The sequence below is a fragment of the Cervus canadensis genome, chromosome X (assembly GCF_019320065.1).
Source record: "Cervus canadensis isolate Bull #8, Minnesota chromosome X, ASM1932006v1, whole genome shotgun sequence".
NCBI lineage: Eukaryota > Metazoa > Chordata > Mammalia > Artiodactyla > Cervidae > Cervus > Cervus canadensis.
The window spans coordinates 115,323,293-115,337,085 of NC_057419.1; the positions used below are offsets into that span (position 1 = coordinate 115,323,293).

At 40.2% G+C, this 13,793-nt stretch overlaps 1 protein-coding gene across 1 annotated transcript; it reads left to right on the forward strand.

Annotated features, from left to right (window-relative positions):
* The first annotated feature begins 268 nt into the window (after positions 1–268).
* Positions 269–8,578, forward strand: LOC122435698 (dihydropteridine reductase-like). Its single transcript, XM_043459829.1, has 2 exons — positions 269–340; positions 7,701–8,578. Exons 1-2 carry the CDS (start codon positions 269–271, stop codon positions 8,463–8,465), a joined length of 837 nt encoding a protein of 278 aa, XP_043315764.1. The 3' UTR covers positions 8,466–8,578.
* Positions 8,579–13,793: the final 5,215 nt, after the last annotated feature.

Sequence of the window (13,793 nt, forward strand, 5' to 3'; positions counted from 1 at the left end):
GAAGGAAAAGAGAAATGTACCTAAGTTCTTAAAACACTGGCTGACACAGTAAATGAATGCACTCAATTTCCCTGATTAGAAACCTTCATTCCAGTTTGACCCAAGCCATGAATGAAACGACTTGACTGATTAAAAGCCAGTCCCCCATGAACATTTGTTTACATCTGAAAGCCACTACACATAATTGCTGTCTCCTCTCAGGGGAGGCCCCACTGGGATTACAAGAAATGTTGCAAGGTTCTACTGAGGTGTGATCACCAGTTACGGCATGAACCCAGCACGGCATGTCCACACTGTCTGTCTTGGCAGCTGGATCCATTGGTCTCCCTCTTTCACACAAGTAAAATTAGCCAATAAGACAGTCTAAGTCTTGGGTAAGAGAACATAGAGCATAAAATAGCATTCAGCTTTGGCATGTCGTGATACAGGGACCCCAAGCCATCTTTGCTCCTGAGATATAGTCTGTAATTACACGGTAGTCACCATATTTATTCTTTCAAAAAAGCAAGTGATAGTACATTTTCATTGTCAAAGAGAAGAGCTTGGAGACAAGTCAAGATCAAGAACATACCATAAATATTGACTTCCCAGAAAAATTAAAATTGGTAATTTTTCTTAATCATCTTTTTTGTCTTTTATTATTGTGAAAGCAGTACAGGTTTTTTTTTTTAAAAAATAAAAGTTTATTGGTTACAAAATAAGCTGGACATATTTAATGTATACAAATAAATGAGCTCGGGGATAAATATATATCCATGAAACCACCACCACTATCAAGGCCATAGAAGTATGCATCACTTCCTTAAGTTTCCTCGTTATTTTATTGTTGTCATTTGTTTGGTAGTAAGAACACTTACTATAAGATCTACTTTCTTATCAAAATATAAGTGTATAGGACTGTTAGCCACTGGTGCTATGTATGTATATAGTATGTATATAGCAGATCTCCAGAACTTTTCTCACAAACCTTTTAGCTAACACGTTCCCATTTCCCTCTCCGAACAGCCCCTGGGAACCACCATTCTACTCTCTGCTTCAATGAGATTCAGTGTTTTAGATTCCATACATAAGTGAGAGCATACAGTATTTGTCTTTCTCTGTCTGACTTATTTCACTCAGCATAGTTCCCTCAAGTTTCATCTATGTTGTAGCAAATGGTAGGATTTCCTTCTTTCTCATGACTTTTTTTCTTAGTTTAGTTGAAGATTTGACAATTTTGCTTACCTTCTGGAAAAAAAAAACAAACAACCTTTTCACTTCATTGATGTTTTCTAATGTTCTTCTGAACTCTGCTTCATTTATTTTTGCTCTATAATTGCCATCTCCTCTCTTCTGCTAACTTTGGGCTTAGTTTGTTCTTTTTCTAGTTCTTTGAGGTGTGAGGTTAAGCTGTTAATTTTAGACCTTTTTTGTTTCTACATATAGGCATTTATCACTATAAACTTCCCTCATGGAACTCCTTGTGCTGCATCCCATAAGCTTCAGTATATTGTGCCTTCATTTTTATTTGTGTCATGGTTTTCTTTTAACTTCTTTTGTTTCCTCTTTGACCCTTTGGTTTTTCAGTGTGTGTTGCTTAATTTCTACATATTTATGAATCTAACAATTTTTATTGGAAAAAGTTAGTCTATTCCATTTGAATGTGGAATGATCATGGGAGGTTAATATGTAGCTGTTTCTTTTTTTTTTTTTTTGTAGCTGTTTCTTTATTAACAAATTTGAATTTAAAAACTTGTTTAGTATCTGTTATTTGGGGATATAATATTCTATACTTCAAGGGTAGTTCTGAGGATCAAATGAGTTTATAACTTTTAGAAGTTGTAGAACCCTGTAAGCACACAGAAAGTTTTACATAAATTCTTGCCATATACGTAGAAAACTAAAATCTGAGAAGAAACAACTAATAGACACCATAATCTTTTATTTTTCACAGGTGGCATTCCCATTTAAATGACAATATGTGAAAAAGGATTTTTTTTTACACATTTATTTTGGTACAACAGTCCTGTAATTGCTGAGCTATAAAATACAGGGGCAGGACACATATTCACTTCCATATTTTACACATGTGCTTTATTTTCTAATTGGAATGTGACCCAAAAGAAGTCAAGTCCTGCCTTGAGAGTCTGTGTCATTGACTCTAGCCCTACTGATTTATGATATATTCCATATTCTTAGAGAAATCATCCAGCGTCTTATTCCCTCTGATATACGTTGTTGCTGTTGTTTTAGTTGCTTAGTTGTGTCCGACTCTTTTGTGACCCTATGTACTGCAGTCCACCAGGCTCCTCTGTCCATGGGATTTTCCAGGCAAGGATACTGGAGTGAGTTGCCATTTCCTACTCCAGAGGATCTTCCCAACCCAGGGATGAAACCCAGGTCTGCTGCATTGGCAGGCGGGTTCTTTACCACTAAGCCACCTGGGAAGCCCTCTGATATACATATCTTATCTCTAAAAGGGATATGGGCCTATTTCACAAATATGCGACAGAAAGAAGTGAGCTAATTATTCCTTAACTTTGTCTTTATTATTAACAAGTAATGATAAAAACAGCTTACCAGATTACCAGATTGTGTCTGCTGTTGCTGTTATTTTTCTTAATGTTCAAACCTTGTGAAGCAAAACGCTCAGATGAAGGCTTAATAAAGGAGCCCCTTGAATTCAGTATTGTAAGTGACTCGAGTAACGTTTCCAGAGGGTGGCATCGTGGGGGAATGAGGTGTTTAGATTAATGTGAGAGAAGGGAAGACTGTTTTCCTTTCATGCAGTAAAACTTCTCTCTACTGATGCTGCCCCAGCAGAGTGGACTCCTTGTTACTCCCAGATGAGGGTGACATGTGCACTCATTGGTCTAAGCTCTCAGCTATGGATGTTTAGAAATACAATCTTTTACCAACTCTAAGACTTCACTCTTACAAATACACCGTGAACCTTGGTGATAGCTTATTTAGAAAAAGACTTATGAAGCCCCAAGTTTAGGCTATCTTGGGTAGCTCTGACTGAGCAGAATAATCCTGGGGAGAGGTAAAAGAAAGAAGAGGTAAAAGGAGAGGAAGTATTGAATCTTTCCCTCTAATCATTCTCTCTGGCATCCTGTGTTCCACAGGAGAATATAATTTTGTTTGTGTTGTTCTTTGAGTGAATGGTTCAGGTGTCCTCACTAATGTATAGGAATAAGGCTAAAACGTACTATTACTGTGCTGAGGTGTGACATCAATGACAATGGTAAGGTGATGTCACAGTCTGCCTCCCGCAAGACTTTAGGCAACTCACCTCCCTTCTCTGTGCTTCGTTTTCTTCATCAGTAATGGTGTCACCTGCTCTTTGGATTATTATCATTATTTAAACTTCCTTTGGAAAAAGTAATCATTCTCCCTTTTGTGCCCCCACTGTACTTTGGACACAACTCAATCCCTTCCCTTTCTATTATTACATCTCTGCCTCTCCCACTAGGCTGTGAACGCTTTCTGAGCAGGGACTATGCCTTATCTATATTTGTATCACTTTCACCTTGAATGGAGTGAGTGTTTTAAAATGTTTGGTAAATAAATGAAGGAAAGAACACATGAAAGAACAAAAGAATAATGAAAAGGGCTGGACTAGATATCTTCTGAGAGGTCCCCATGACAAGCTGAATCAGTACTTCCCTACACTGATGAAAACCAAATTTTGTATAGGTCCAAGAATAGAGAACAGAATGATTCAGAAGAATGTAGGAAATTAGAGATGAATGTGTTAAATCTCTCATATTCCTTTTGCTGCCTCCCCCAGTACCCTCCATCGTTGTCCACTTCATCCTAAGGGCTAAGATTTGCTTTTCTATTTCATAAGGCAAAGAGAGAAAGAAATTGACATTTGCACTTCTCCGCTGGTCTGTGTCACTGTTTACTCTAAAAAAAAGAAAAAAAGAAACCCACTTTCTAGCACCTTAAAGACAATCCTTGTATGGAGCAATATTTCTTTGGTAAACGCAACCCTTTTTATACCACCCTGAACCCTTTGCCCCAGATGCACACAAACCAATAATGTGTCACAATCAGCAGATGAAAGTCACAGAATCCCTTCTCTTCCAAAACCATTGATGGCTGCAATTAGCACATGTAATCTATTTCTAAGTAACTTCAGTGTTTCCCATGTGTGGGAAGACTTAGACAGCCAGCTTTGGAATGCAGGCTTCCTGGGCAGTGCTTCCCCAGATTTTACCTGCAATGGAAACTTTTGCCATTTGCTTGAAGGTTCTGGTTGCCTCGGTGACAATTAAGTGGGAGGGTGATTATGATACTGTTTAGATCTTTACATTTTACATAAGGTCAGAGGAAAAGTTAACGTTTAAAATGGCATGTGCTTAAATAGTACATTTATTAAAGTTTTTTTCTTACATACTTTTGGTATTATGTGAAATTTAAAAGGTTCACACACTCAGGTACAAATGGAAGACTTCATAATGCAGGTGATTTTGAGAGAGAGAGGTCAGTAAGAGGTGGAGAAAGAAGGAAATATGGAGATATCGAAGGGCTGTTGGCTTCTCTTCATACTGTTTCTAAGAAACAATTCCTTTAATGGGCCTAGAAAGACCAAGGAGGATAGTATGAGGAAAGGCAGTGGAATTTAAATCGACGGTTTATAATAATGTGTAATGAATGACTAAGGCTTAGATCAAAGCCAGAAGGAAAAGAGTAGTCCAACTTTAGCTGTAAAAGTCACTTGTCAAAGCATACATTAGTGGTAGCCCTCTCTGGCCAGTACCATCCCTCTGAAGGGCTCTTTCTCTTTTAAGGAAACATATGCCACAGAACAAACTTGAATGACTAGTGGACATTCTTAAAGGAGTACCTGTGTGCTCCTTTACTGCATAATGGTTCAAGAACTGAGCACCTTGATTGTGTCATTGCATAATATAATAGAAAACCCCAAAGCTGGCAACCCTGGGTTTGTAGCTTCTAAGAACTCCAGCAAGGCTAATTTCTATATGCTTGTACTTTGCAGACAAAGCATTAGAAGGAGAGGCATCAGGGTTTCTTCAAAGGAATATGAAAATCTAGTGACCCTCAGGAAAGGCACTGTGCTATGACTGCATGCCCTGCACGAAGCGTTGGCTACATTTCAGTGGCAAAGAAGAAAGATGCCACAGAGCTGTGACTGCTCCTAACTGCTTCTGAGTGTGATTTCTCCTGAATCCCATTATTTATTTTCCAGCATGTTTCTGTCACTGGACCCTTAATGTGCTTTTTCACACTGTGGCCACCCAGGATTAAAAGGATGTTGAATGTTGCCTATTACATTTGTTGCTCAGTCCTGAACTGAGTTCTACTAGGGCTCAGTCCTACTAGCACTCTAGTCCTAGAACTCAGTCCTACTAGCACGGTATAAATCTACATGCAACCAGTTCTTTATGTTTGGGAGGTTTGGAGTAAGTTACCTAACTTTTAAGATTCCTCAATCCAATTAACAGAGGCACTTCTCTTCATTAAGGTATTTCCTACAGCAGCAGGACATTCAATCCACTCTTCATTTTGATCCAGCGCTTACTAAGGAGATTGAAGAGGTTATGTGTTATTTAAGTAGGCAAAGCCTGGAGTTTTCAAAATAAGTGACTCCTACTGAGTGGTTGGAGCCTTTGTTCTATAGAAGGTGTGGTCAGTGAAGGTAAAATTATACTTGAATCATCACAGAACAGGCTGGTCCCCTATCCTGTAATGACCACTGCCTGTCTAAAAAGCAAAGAGCCTACTTTGTTTCAATAAAATTCTCAGTATTTAAAACAAGTGACTTTTGTCTTTCAAAATTAACCTCTTCAGTACCAGTACTTCACATTTTGGAGCACCTTTGGGAAAATGCCTTTAGAGCCTGTATCTGAATCATACAAGAAAAGCACACTCATTCCTTCAGATTCACACCTTATCAATGAACAAAAACAGCATTACCCAGTTTGATCCCCTCCCAGTTGCTCATCAGGCTTGGCTTTTGGAGACAGTATATCCTTTCCAAAAATTAAATCCACTCTCAAAAGATCAAATTTTTATACCACCGAGAGTCTTAAGAATAAGTCCTGAAGTCAGTTCCCAAAAGTGTGGGTCAAAATGGTGGGAACCTCAGAATCCCACTGTAATAAATAAATGCATAGCCCCCAAAGGGACAACACTTATTTCTATGTTTAAAAAATATAGAATATATTTAAATAGTGAGGAAAGGGTAAGAAACTTAATTTAAGATGGATTAAGAAAATCTAGGCTCCCTTATTTCTAAAGACAAAAACTGGGGTTAAAAGCACTGATTTCAAAGGGCTTTTGTGATAGATAAATGAGATAGGTGGATACATTTTATAGACCCCAAAGCAGACATTCAAGAATAAGATGTATGTGTATATAGATAAGTAGGCATAAGTATTTATACATATTTACACACTACATAAAACCAATGCTATTGTATTCCTGTCATATCTATAAGGGAACACATAAGGAAGAGTTGAAGAGAATGGAAATGAAAGGAATGAACATTTGAATTTAGACAGATTAAAAGAGTAGAAAGGTGAATGTCAATTTAAAAGTAGAATAAGGAGGCTTGAGATTTACTAGTGATTCACTTTTCCTATGTTAATGCCAAATGGTGCTATTAAAAAGAGGTTAAAACCCTTGAAGAGAGGACTACATTTAAATATAATTAAAGAAGAATTCTCAGTAACTGATAATGGTGCCTAAATTACTCCCAAATTGACTTAAGATCTTTTATTCTTCTTCTACTGGTATTTCAACACAAAACACATTTAACCAAAGGAAGCTAAATGAATGGAGAAGCTTAATTTTAGTTCATTTGAAGAAAACTTTACTGAATGAATTTCTTCGTCAGAAGTATAATACTTAATGCTGCTCAAGACCCTTAAAGAATCGAATACAGAATTTATCACAGGTCTTTGAGTGAGTGATAAGTGTTAATACTTTTCCTTTGCAAATAATATACTCAAAGAATCATGAGGCTATTTCTCAAGTTAAACTCAACTCTCAGTTATTGGTGGTAGGTAAAAACTCAATTCATTGGAACTCAACCAATCAGAACTTTCAAGTTACTGGAATCTTGCTGTTATTAACTTTTACACAGAAAGAAGCAAATAACAAAAAAACAGATGGAAGTCAGCCAATTTCGTTAACAAATACCCCCCAAATCTTCTGGAAGGAAGGATATCCTAGTCTTACATTGAGCACAGTTTTCTACAATTTTCCTATGATTTCTATATAAGGAAATAGGGAAAGCAATAAAGGTTTATGAAACACTTTCCGTGTGCCCATCTCTGTGATCTGGCCCTGGCTAACATTTTACATTTATTTCTTCACATATCCTCTCTTCCAGTCATTCTGAACATCTGCCATTTTGTTTAATCTTGACAATAACTCTGTTTTTAAAAAGTCACATATTTTAATTCTGTAGATGAGAAAACTGAGGCTTAGTGATGTTAAGTCACTTGTCCAAGGCCATGAAGTTAGGTCACTTGTCCAAGTTCACATAGTTAGTAGTAACAGACCTGGTATTTGAATCCAGGTCTGTTACACACCATAGCACATGTTTGAATGATAACCCTTGAACATTGCAAAATCTTCAATCAGCATAAAATTATTGTGTTGATATTCATTAATATCTGTTCTGAGTGGTCCATGAAAGTAAATTTATATACTTAAGAAAAAGTTTCAGCAAAAAATGAAATTAGCGGAAGCCGAGCGCAGCGGAGGGGCGGCGGCGGCAGCAGCAGCGGGCGAAGCGCGCCGGGTGCTGGTGTACGGCGGCCGGCGGCCGGGGCGCGCTGGGCTCGCGATGCGTGCAGGCCTTCCGGGCCTGCAACTGGTGGGTCGCCAGCATCGACGTGCAGGAGAACGAAGAGGCCAGTGCCAACGTCGTGGTTAAAATGACAGACTCGTTCACGGAGCAGGCCGACCAGGTGACTGCTGAGGTGGGAAAGCTCCTGGGTACAGAGAAGGTGGATGCGATCCTTTGTGTGGCTGGAGGATGGGCTGGGGGCAATGCCAAGTCCAAGTCGCTCTTTAAAAACTGTGACTTGATGTGGAAGCAGATCATGTGGACATCCACCATCTCCAGCCACCTGGCCACCAAGCACCTCAAGGAAGGAGGCCTCCTGACCTTGGCGGGGGCCAGGGCCGCCCTGGACTGGACGCCCGGGATGATCGGCTACAGCATGGCCAAGGCCATGGTTCACCAGCTCTGCTGGAGCCTGGCCAGGAAGAACAGCGGCCTGCCGCCCGCGGCTGCGGCCGTTGCCCTGTTCCCGGTCACCCTGGACACCCCAGTGAACAGGAAGTCGATGCCCGAGGCCGACTTCAGCTCCTGGACGCCCTTGGAGTTCCTGGTCGAAACCTTCCATGACTGGATCACAGAGAAAAACCGACCAAGCTCAGGAAGCCTAATCCAGGTGGTGACCGCGGAGGGGAAGACGGAGCTTACCACAGCATATCTATAAGCCTCGTTTCACCGTCTGTCAGAAAAGTCAGCAGTCCATCCGTGTGGCCGATGTGGCCCTCGTTTTCTGTAATCCTGATTGTGGGACGTGATTCTAAGTCCTGTTTTCCTCTTGCCTAATGTGCATTTGTTCTCCTAGGACAGTGTCCAAGTTTGTGTGAAATAAAAGCATGTGAGGCTTATACACAGCACCCTGGGTCAGTGTTAACCATGTGATTTGGGGAGGTCTCAGGACGACCCCCTCTGCATCAGTGTTGTATTGAATTGCTTTTGAGACTCTGCGTCTGAGTCCCTGATAGAAGCTGTCGACCGAGTTGTTCAGAGATTTGTTGGGAACAGGGACATTTGGAGCCTAAGTCATTTCTGAATGTTGTGCCTGTATCACAGATGTAGTTTTTGTGGCCTCGAATTCATCTGCCTTAAAACTCCTTCTATGTTATCAGCAAAATCCTGTGAACTCTATCAAGGTGTCTTTTTCCTGTGAAGTTGCTAAGTGCCCAAGGGAACTACTTGTAATGGTGTGGCATTTATCTTCCTAATAAATGCACTTCATTTATGGTAAAAAAAAAAATGAAATTAAAGTGGGCTTCCATTTAAACTTCAGTTAAATATGGATTTTTCTAATTCTTAAATTCCAGGTTAAAGCAAAAACTTCCATCAATTAACAAAATAAAGTTATTCATATGGAGTAAGTTTCCAGATCACAACACAATAATATTAGACATTAATACCAAAATTATTCCAAAACTTGATACTTAGGAAAATATTTAAATGTCCTTATAGAATGAATCAAGAAGTGACATCAGCAAAAATGACAAAGTGGGGACCTCTGAAATTTCTTTCCTAAAAGCAATGAAAAAACTGGAAAAACTTTCAGAAACAACTTTTGCTGAACTCTGGGTAGCTGAAAGTCTTCGTTAATTTCCAGAGTTCTGTAAAATGATATACCATACAAATGATTACAGAGAGCTAGAATGGCTATGCAAAATGGACTTTAAGACAAAAACTGTTAATGGAGAAAAAGAGGAACATTTTATAATGATACATGAGTTGATCATTCAAGAAGACATAGTAATTATAAATATATAGATACCTAACAACAGAAGACACCTAACAGTCCTAAGATACATAAAACAAAACTGACAGAAATGAAGAGAGAAATTGGTCAATAATAACAGAGAATTCAATGCCCCACTTGCAATCATGGATATAACAATTACAGTAGATCAATAGAACAATAATGGATAGATCAACAAGGAAATAGAGAAACTGAACAACTAGTAAACCAACTAGACCTAACATCCATCTATAGAACATGCTGCACAACTGCAGCAGAATAAATATTCTTCTCAAGAATTCAGGGAATATTCCCCAGTATAGACCATGTGGTAGACCATAAAACAAGTCTCAATAAATTCAAAAGGACTGAAATCACACAAAGTACATCTTTCAACAACAATTGAGTAAAAGTAGAAATCAGTAACAGAAGAGAATCTAGGAAAGCCACATATATGTAAACATTAAACAACACACTGTATAAACAAGGCTTCCCTGGTGCTTCGGACGGTGAAGAATCTGCCTGCAATGCAGGAGACCTATGTTTGAGCCCTGGGTTGGGATGATCCCCGGGAGAAGGGAATGGCTACCGATTCCAGTATTCTTGCCTGGAGTATTCCATAGACAGAGGAGCCTGGCAGACTACAGCCCATGTAGTCACAATGAGTCAGACACAACTGAGAGACTAACACATTATCAAATACACACACAGTGTATAAACAACAGGTCAAAGAAGAAAACAAGAGAGAAAATATGTTACTATGAATGTAAATGAAAACACAGCAAACAAAAACTTACAGAATGCAGCAAAAGCTAAGCTTGAAGGGTAATTTATAGCTGTAAATACCTTTATTAAAAAACAAGAAAGATCTAAAACAAATAGCCTAAACTTCTAACCTAAGAAACTAGAAAGAGAAGAGCCAACTAAACCTAAAGTGTGCAAAATGAATGTAATACCGAAGATTAGAGCAGAAATGAGTGAAATGGAGAATAGGAAAAAAAATGGAGAAAATTGACTAAACCAAAATTTGTTTTTTGCAATGACAGAGAAAGCTGGCAAAAGTTTAGCTAGATTGACCAAGGAAAAAAGAGAGAAAACTAAAATTACTAAACTTGTGGTTAAATGAGAGATATTACTACCAATGTTACAGAAATAAAAAAGATTATTATACAAGTATATTATTAACAATTGGGCTTCCCTGGTGGCTCAGTGGTAAAGAAACCGCCTGCCAAGCAGAAAACAAGGGTTTGATCCCTGGGTGGGAAAGATCCCCTGGAGAAGAAAAATGGCAACCCACTCCAGTATTCTTGCTTGGGAAACCCCATGGACAGGGAAGCCTGGCGGGCTACAGTTCATGGGGTTGCAGAAGAGTTGGACAGGACTTAGTGACTAAAATAACAAATTATTAACAATTGCAGGACAATAAACTAACATAGGAAAGGACACCAACTACAGAAAGTGACTTAAGAAGAATTAGAGAATTTGAATAGTGAAGTGAAAGTCACTCAGTTGTGCCCAACTCTTTGCAACCCCATGGACTACATAGTCCATGAAATTCTCCAGGCCAGAATACTAGAGTGGGTAGCCTTTCCCTTCTCCAGGGGATCTTCCCAACCCAGGGATGGAAACCAGGTCTCCCATATTGCTGGCAGATTCTTTACCAGCTGAGCTACCAGGGAAGCCCAAGAGTACTGCAGTGGGTAGCCTATCCCTTCTCCAGCAGATCTTCCTGACCCAGGAATCAAACTGGATTCTTGACCAATTGAGCTATCAGGGTAGAGAATCTGAGTAGATCTATATCAAATAAACAGATTGAAATCGTAATTTTAAAAATACCATAAAGAAAAGCCCAGTTCCAAAGAGCTTCACTGGTAAAATCTCCCAAATGTTTAAATCAGGTTAACTCCAATACTTCATATAGTTTTCTAAAATACCATAGAAGACAGTGCACTTCTCAACTCATTTTATGAAGCCGGTTATTACTCTGCTAACAAACCAGACAAGGATATTGTGAGAAAAGAAAACTATAAAGCAGTACCTCAAAAGTTTTGTTTCCATTTAAGAAAGAAAGAGAGAAAGAAAAATGAGAAAACAGCACTCTTTTATGCAAAGGACAAGTACCATACTGGACCACTCACCTATTTACTCCATGCTCAGGTGACTTCTGTGATTTAAAATGACAGCGTTATTCAGATAAACTTCTGTGTATTGAACATGAAATATGAACCAGGCCTAGAGTTACAAGAATGAATACAGCAGTTCCTGGCCTCTAGGAACTCATAGTTTGGTGAGGGTTTAAGGCACAATAATGAGTAATTACCCAACAATGGAATTAGGGCTTTAATAGATGTGTGAACAAAGGGTTATAGGTTGGAGTCAGAACGCACGGGGACTTAACTGTATCACAAAGCATGTGTGCTTTGTCCAGTAGTGAGTCCTTGATGCTTTGTAAGCAGGGAAGTGACAACAAGGTCAAGTAAAAGTTTTTAAAAATCTGGTGACTTTGTGTAGTAAGGACAAACATGTGGGAGAAATTATAGGAAAGAAAATACTTGGGAGACTAATTCTGATATTTTATAAGAAGGATTTGAACTAGATAATGATGGTAGTAACTGAAATAAAAGAACATACAGAGGTGTTTGTTATTTCTATTAATCAGTAGGACTTGGTGGCTGAGCAGTTGAGAAAGACAAGACAAGAATGGTTTTGTGTCTATATAACTCACAGCGTGGTGGGTAGAAATGGCAAGTTTATGACAGGAGAATACTTTGAAGTAAGGAGGCAACTGAGCATCTTAATCTCAATTTCCAGCACATAGCTGGACATAGGCTTAAGCACAGAAGCAAAATGTTTATGAATACATCCATGTATAGTGTAATGTAATAGTATACACTGCAATTACACATACTAAGCTCTAGAGAAGTGAAGAGGGAAAGTTGGAGAGTGTAACATTTTCAGTAATATTTTATGCTTTAAGAAGAGAGTTTCAAAGCAAATATGACAAGATCTTGATTCTTAAGTCTAGCTAGCGGATACATAGGTGGTTATATTATTTTCTGTACTTTCTGTATTGAAAGTTTTTCATATTTAACTCCGTGAGGAGCTACCCCTCGCCCAAGGTCAGTGGTGGCGACCGAGAGCGCCAGGCTGCGATAGCGCAGGAGCGGCACAGAGGAGCTTCCCCACGTCCGAGGTCAGGGGCGGTGGCCGAGAGGAGCTTCCCCACGTCCGAGGTCAAGGGCTGCGCAGAGGAGCTTCCCCACGTCCGAGGTCAGGGGCGGCGGCTGAGGAGCTTCCCCACGTCCGAAGTCAGGGGCGGCGGCTGAGGAGCTTCCCCACGTCCGAGGTCAGGGGCGGCGGCTGAGGAGCTTCCCCACGTCCGAGGTCAGGGGCGGCGGCTGAGGAGCTTCCCCACGTCTGAGGTCAAGGGCAGCGGCCGAGAGGAGCTTTCACACGTCCGACGTCAGGGGCGGCAGCCGAGAGGAGCTACCCCACCTCTAAGGATGGCGGCTGCGCCGGCCCAAGAGGGCCAAGAGGAGCTTCTCCAGGTTCAAAGTCAGGAGAGGTGGCGGTGAGAAGATACCCCTTGTCCAAGGTAAGGAGCAGTGGCTACACTTTGCTGGAGCAGCCGTCAAGAGATACCCCACACCCAAGGTAAGAGAAACCCAAGTAAGACGGTAGGTATTGGGAGAGGGCATCAGAGGGCAGACACACTAAAACCATAATCACAGAAAACTAGCCGATCTGATCACAGGACCATAGTCTTGTCTAACTCAATGAAACAAAGCCATGCCGTGTAGGGCCACCCAAGACCATCGGGTCATGGTGGACAGGTCTGACAGAATGTGGTCCACTGGAGAAGGGAATGGCAAACCACTTCAGTATTCTTGCCTTGAGAACCCCATGAACAGTATGAGAAGGCAAAATGATAGGATACTGAAAGAGGAACTCCCCAGGTCGGTAGGTGCCCAATATGATACTGTAGATCAGTGGAGAAATAACTCCAGAAAGAATGAAGGGATGGAGCTAAAGCAAAAACAATACCCAGTTGTGGATGTGACTGGTGAGAGAAGCAAGGTCCGATGCTATAAGAGCAATATTGCATAGGAACCTGGAATGTTAGGTCCATGAATCAAGGCCAATTGGAAGTGGTCAAACAGGAGATGGCAAGAGTGAATGCCATCACTCTAGGAATCAGTGAACTAAAGTGGACTGGAATGGGTGAATTTAACTCAGGTGACCATTATATCTACTACTGTGGGCAGGAATCCC

Excerpts from the sequence above, each read along its gene's own strand:
- LOC122435698 (XM_043459829.1), top strand. The coding sequence starts at position 269 with ATGAACCCAGCACGGCATGTCCACACTGTCTGTCTTGGCAGCTGGATC. Across the intron at positions 341-7,700 it reads GGTCTCCCTCTTTCACACAA|CGGAAGCCGAGCGCAGCGGA; the intron begins GTAAAATTAGCC and ends AAATGAAATTAG.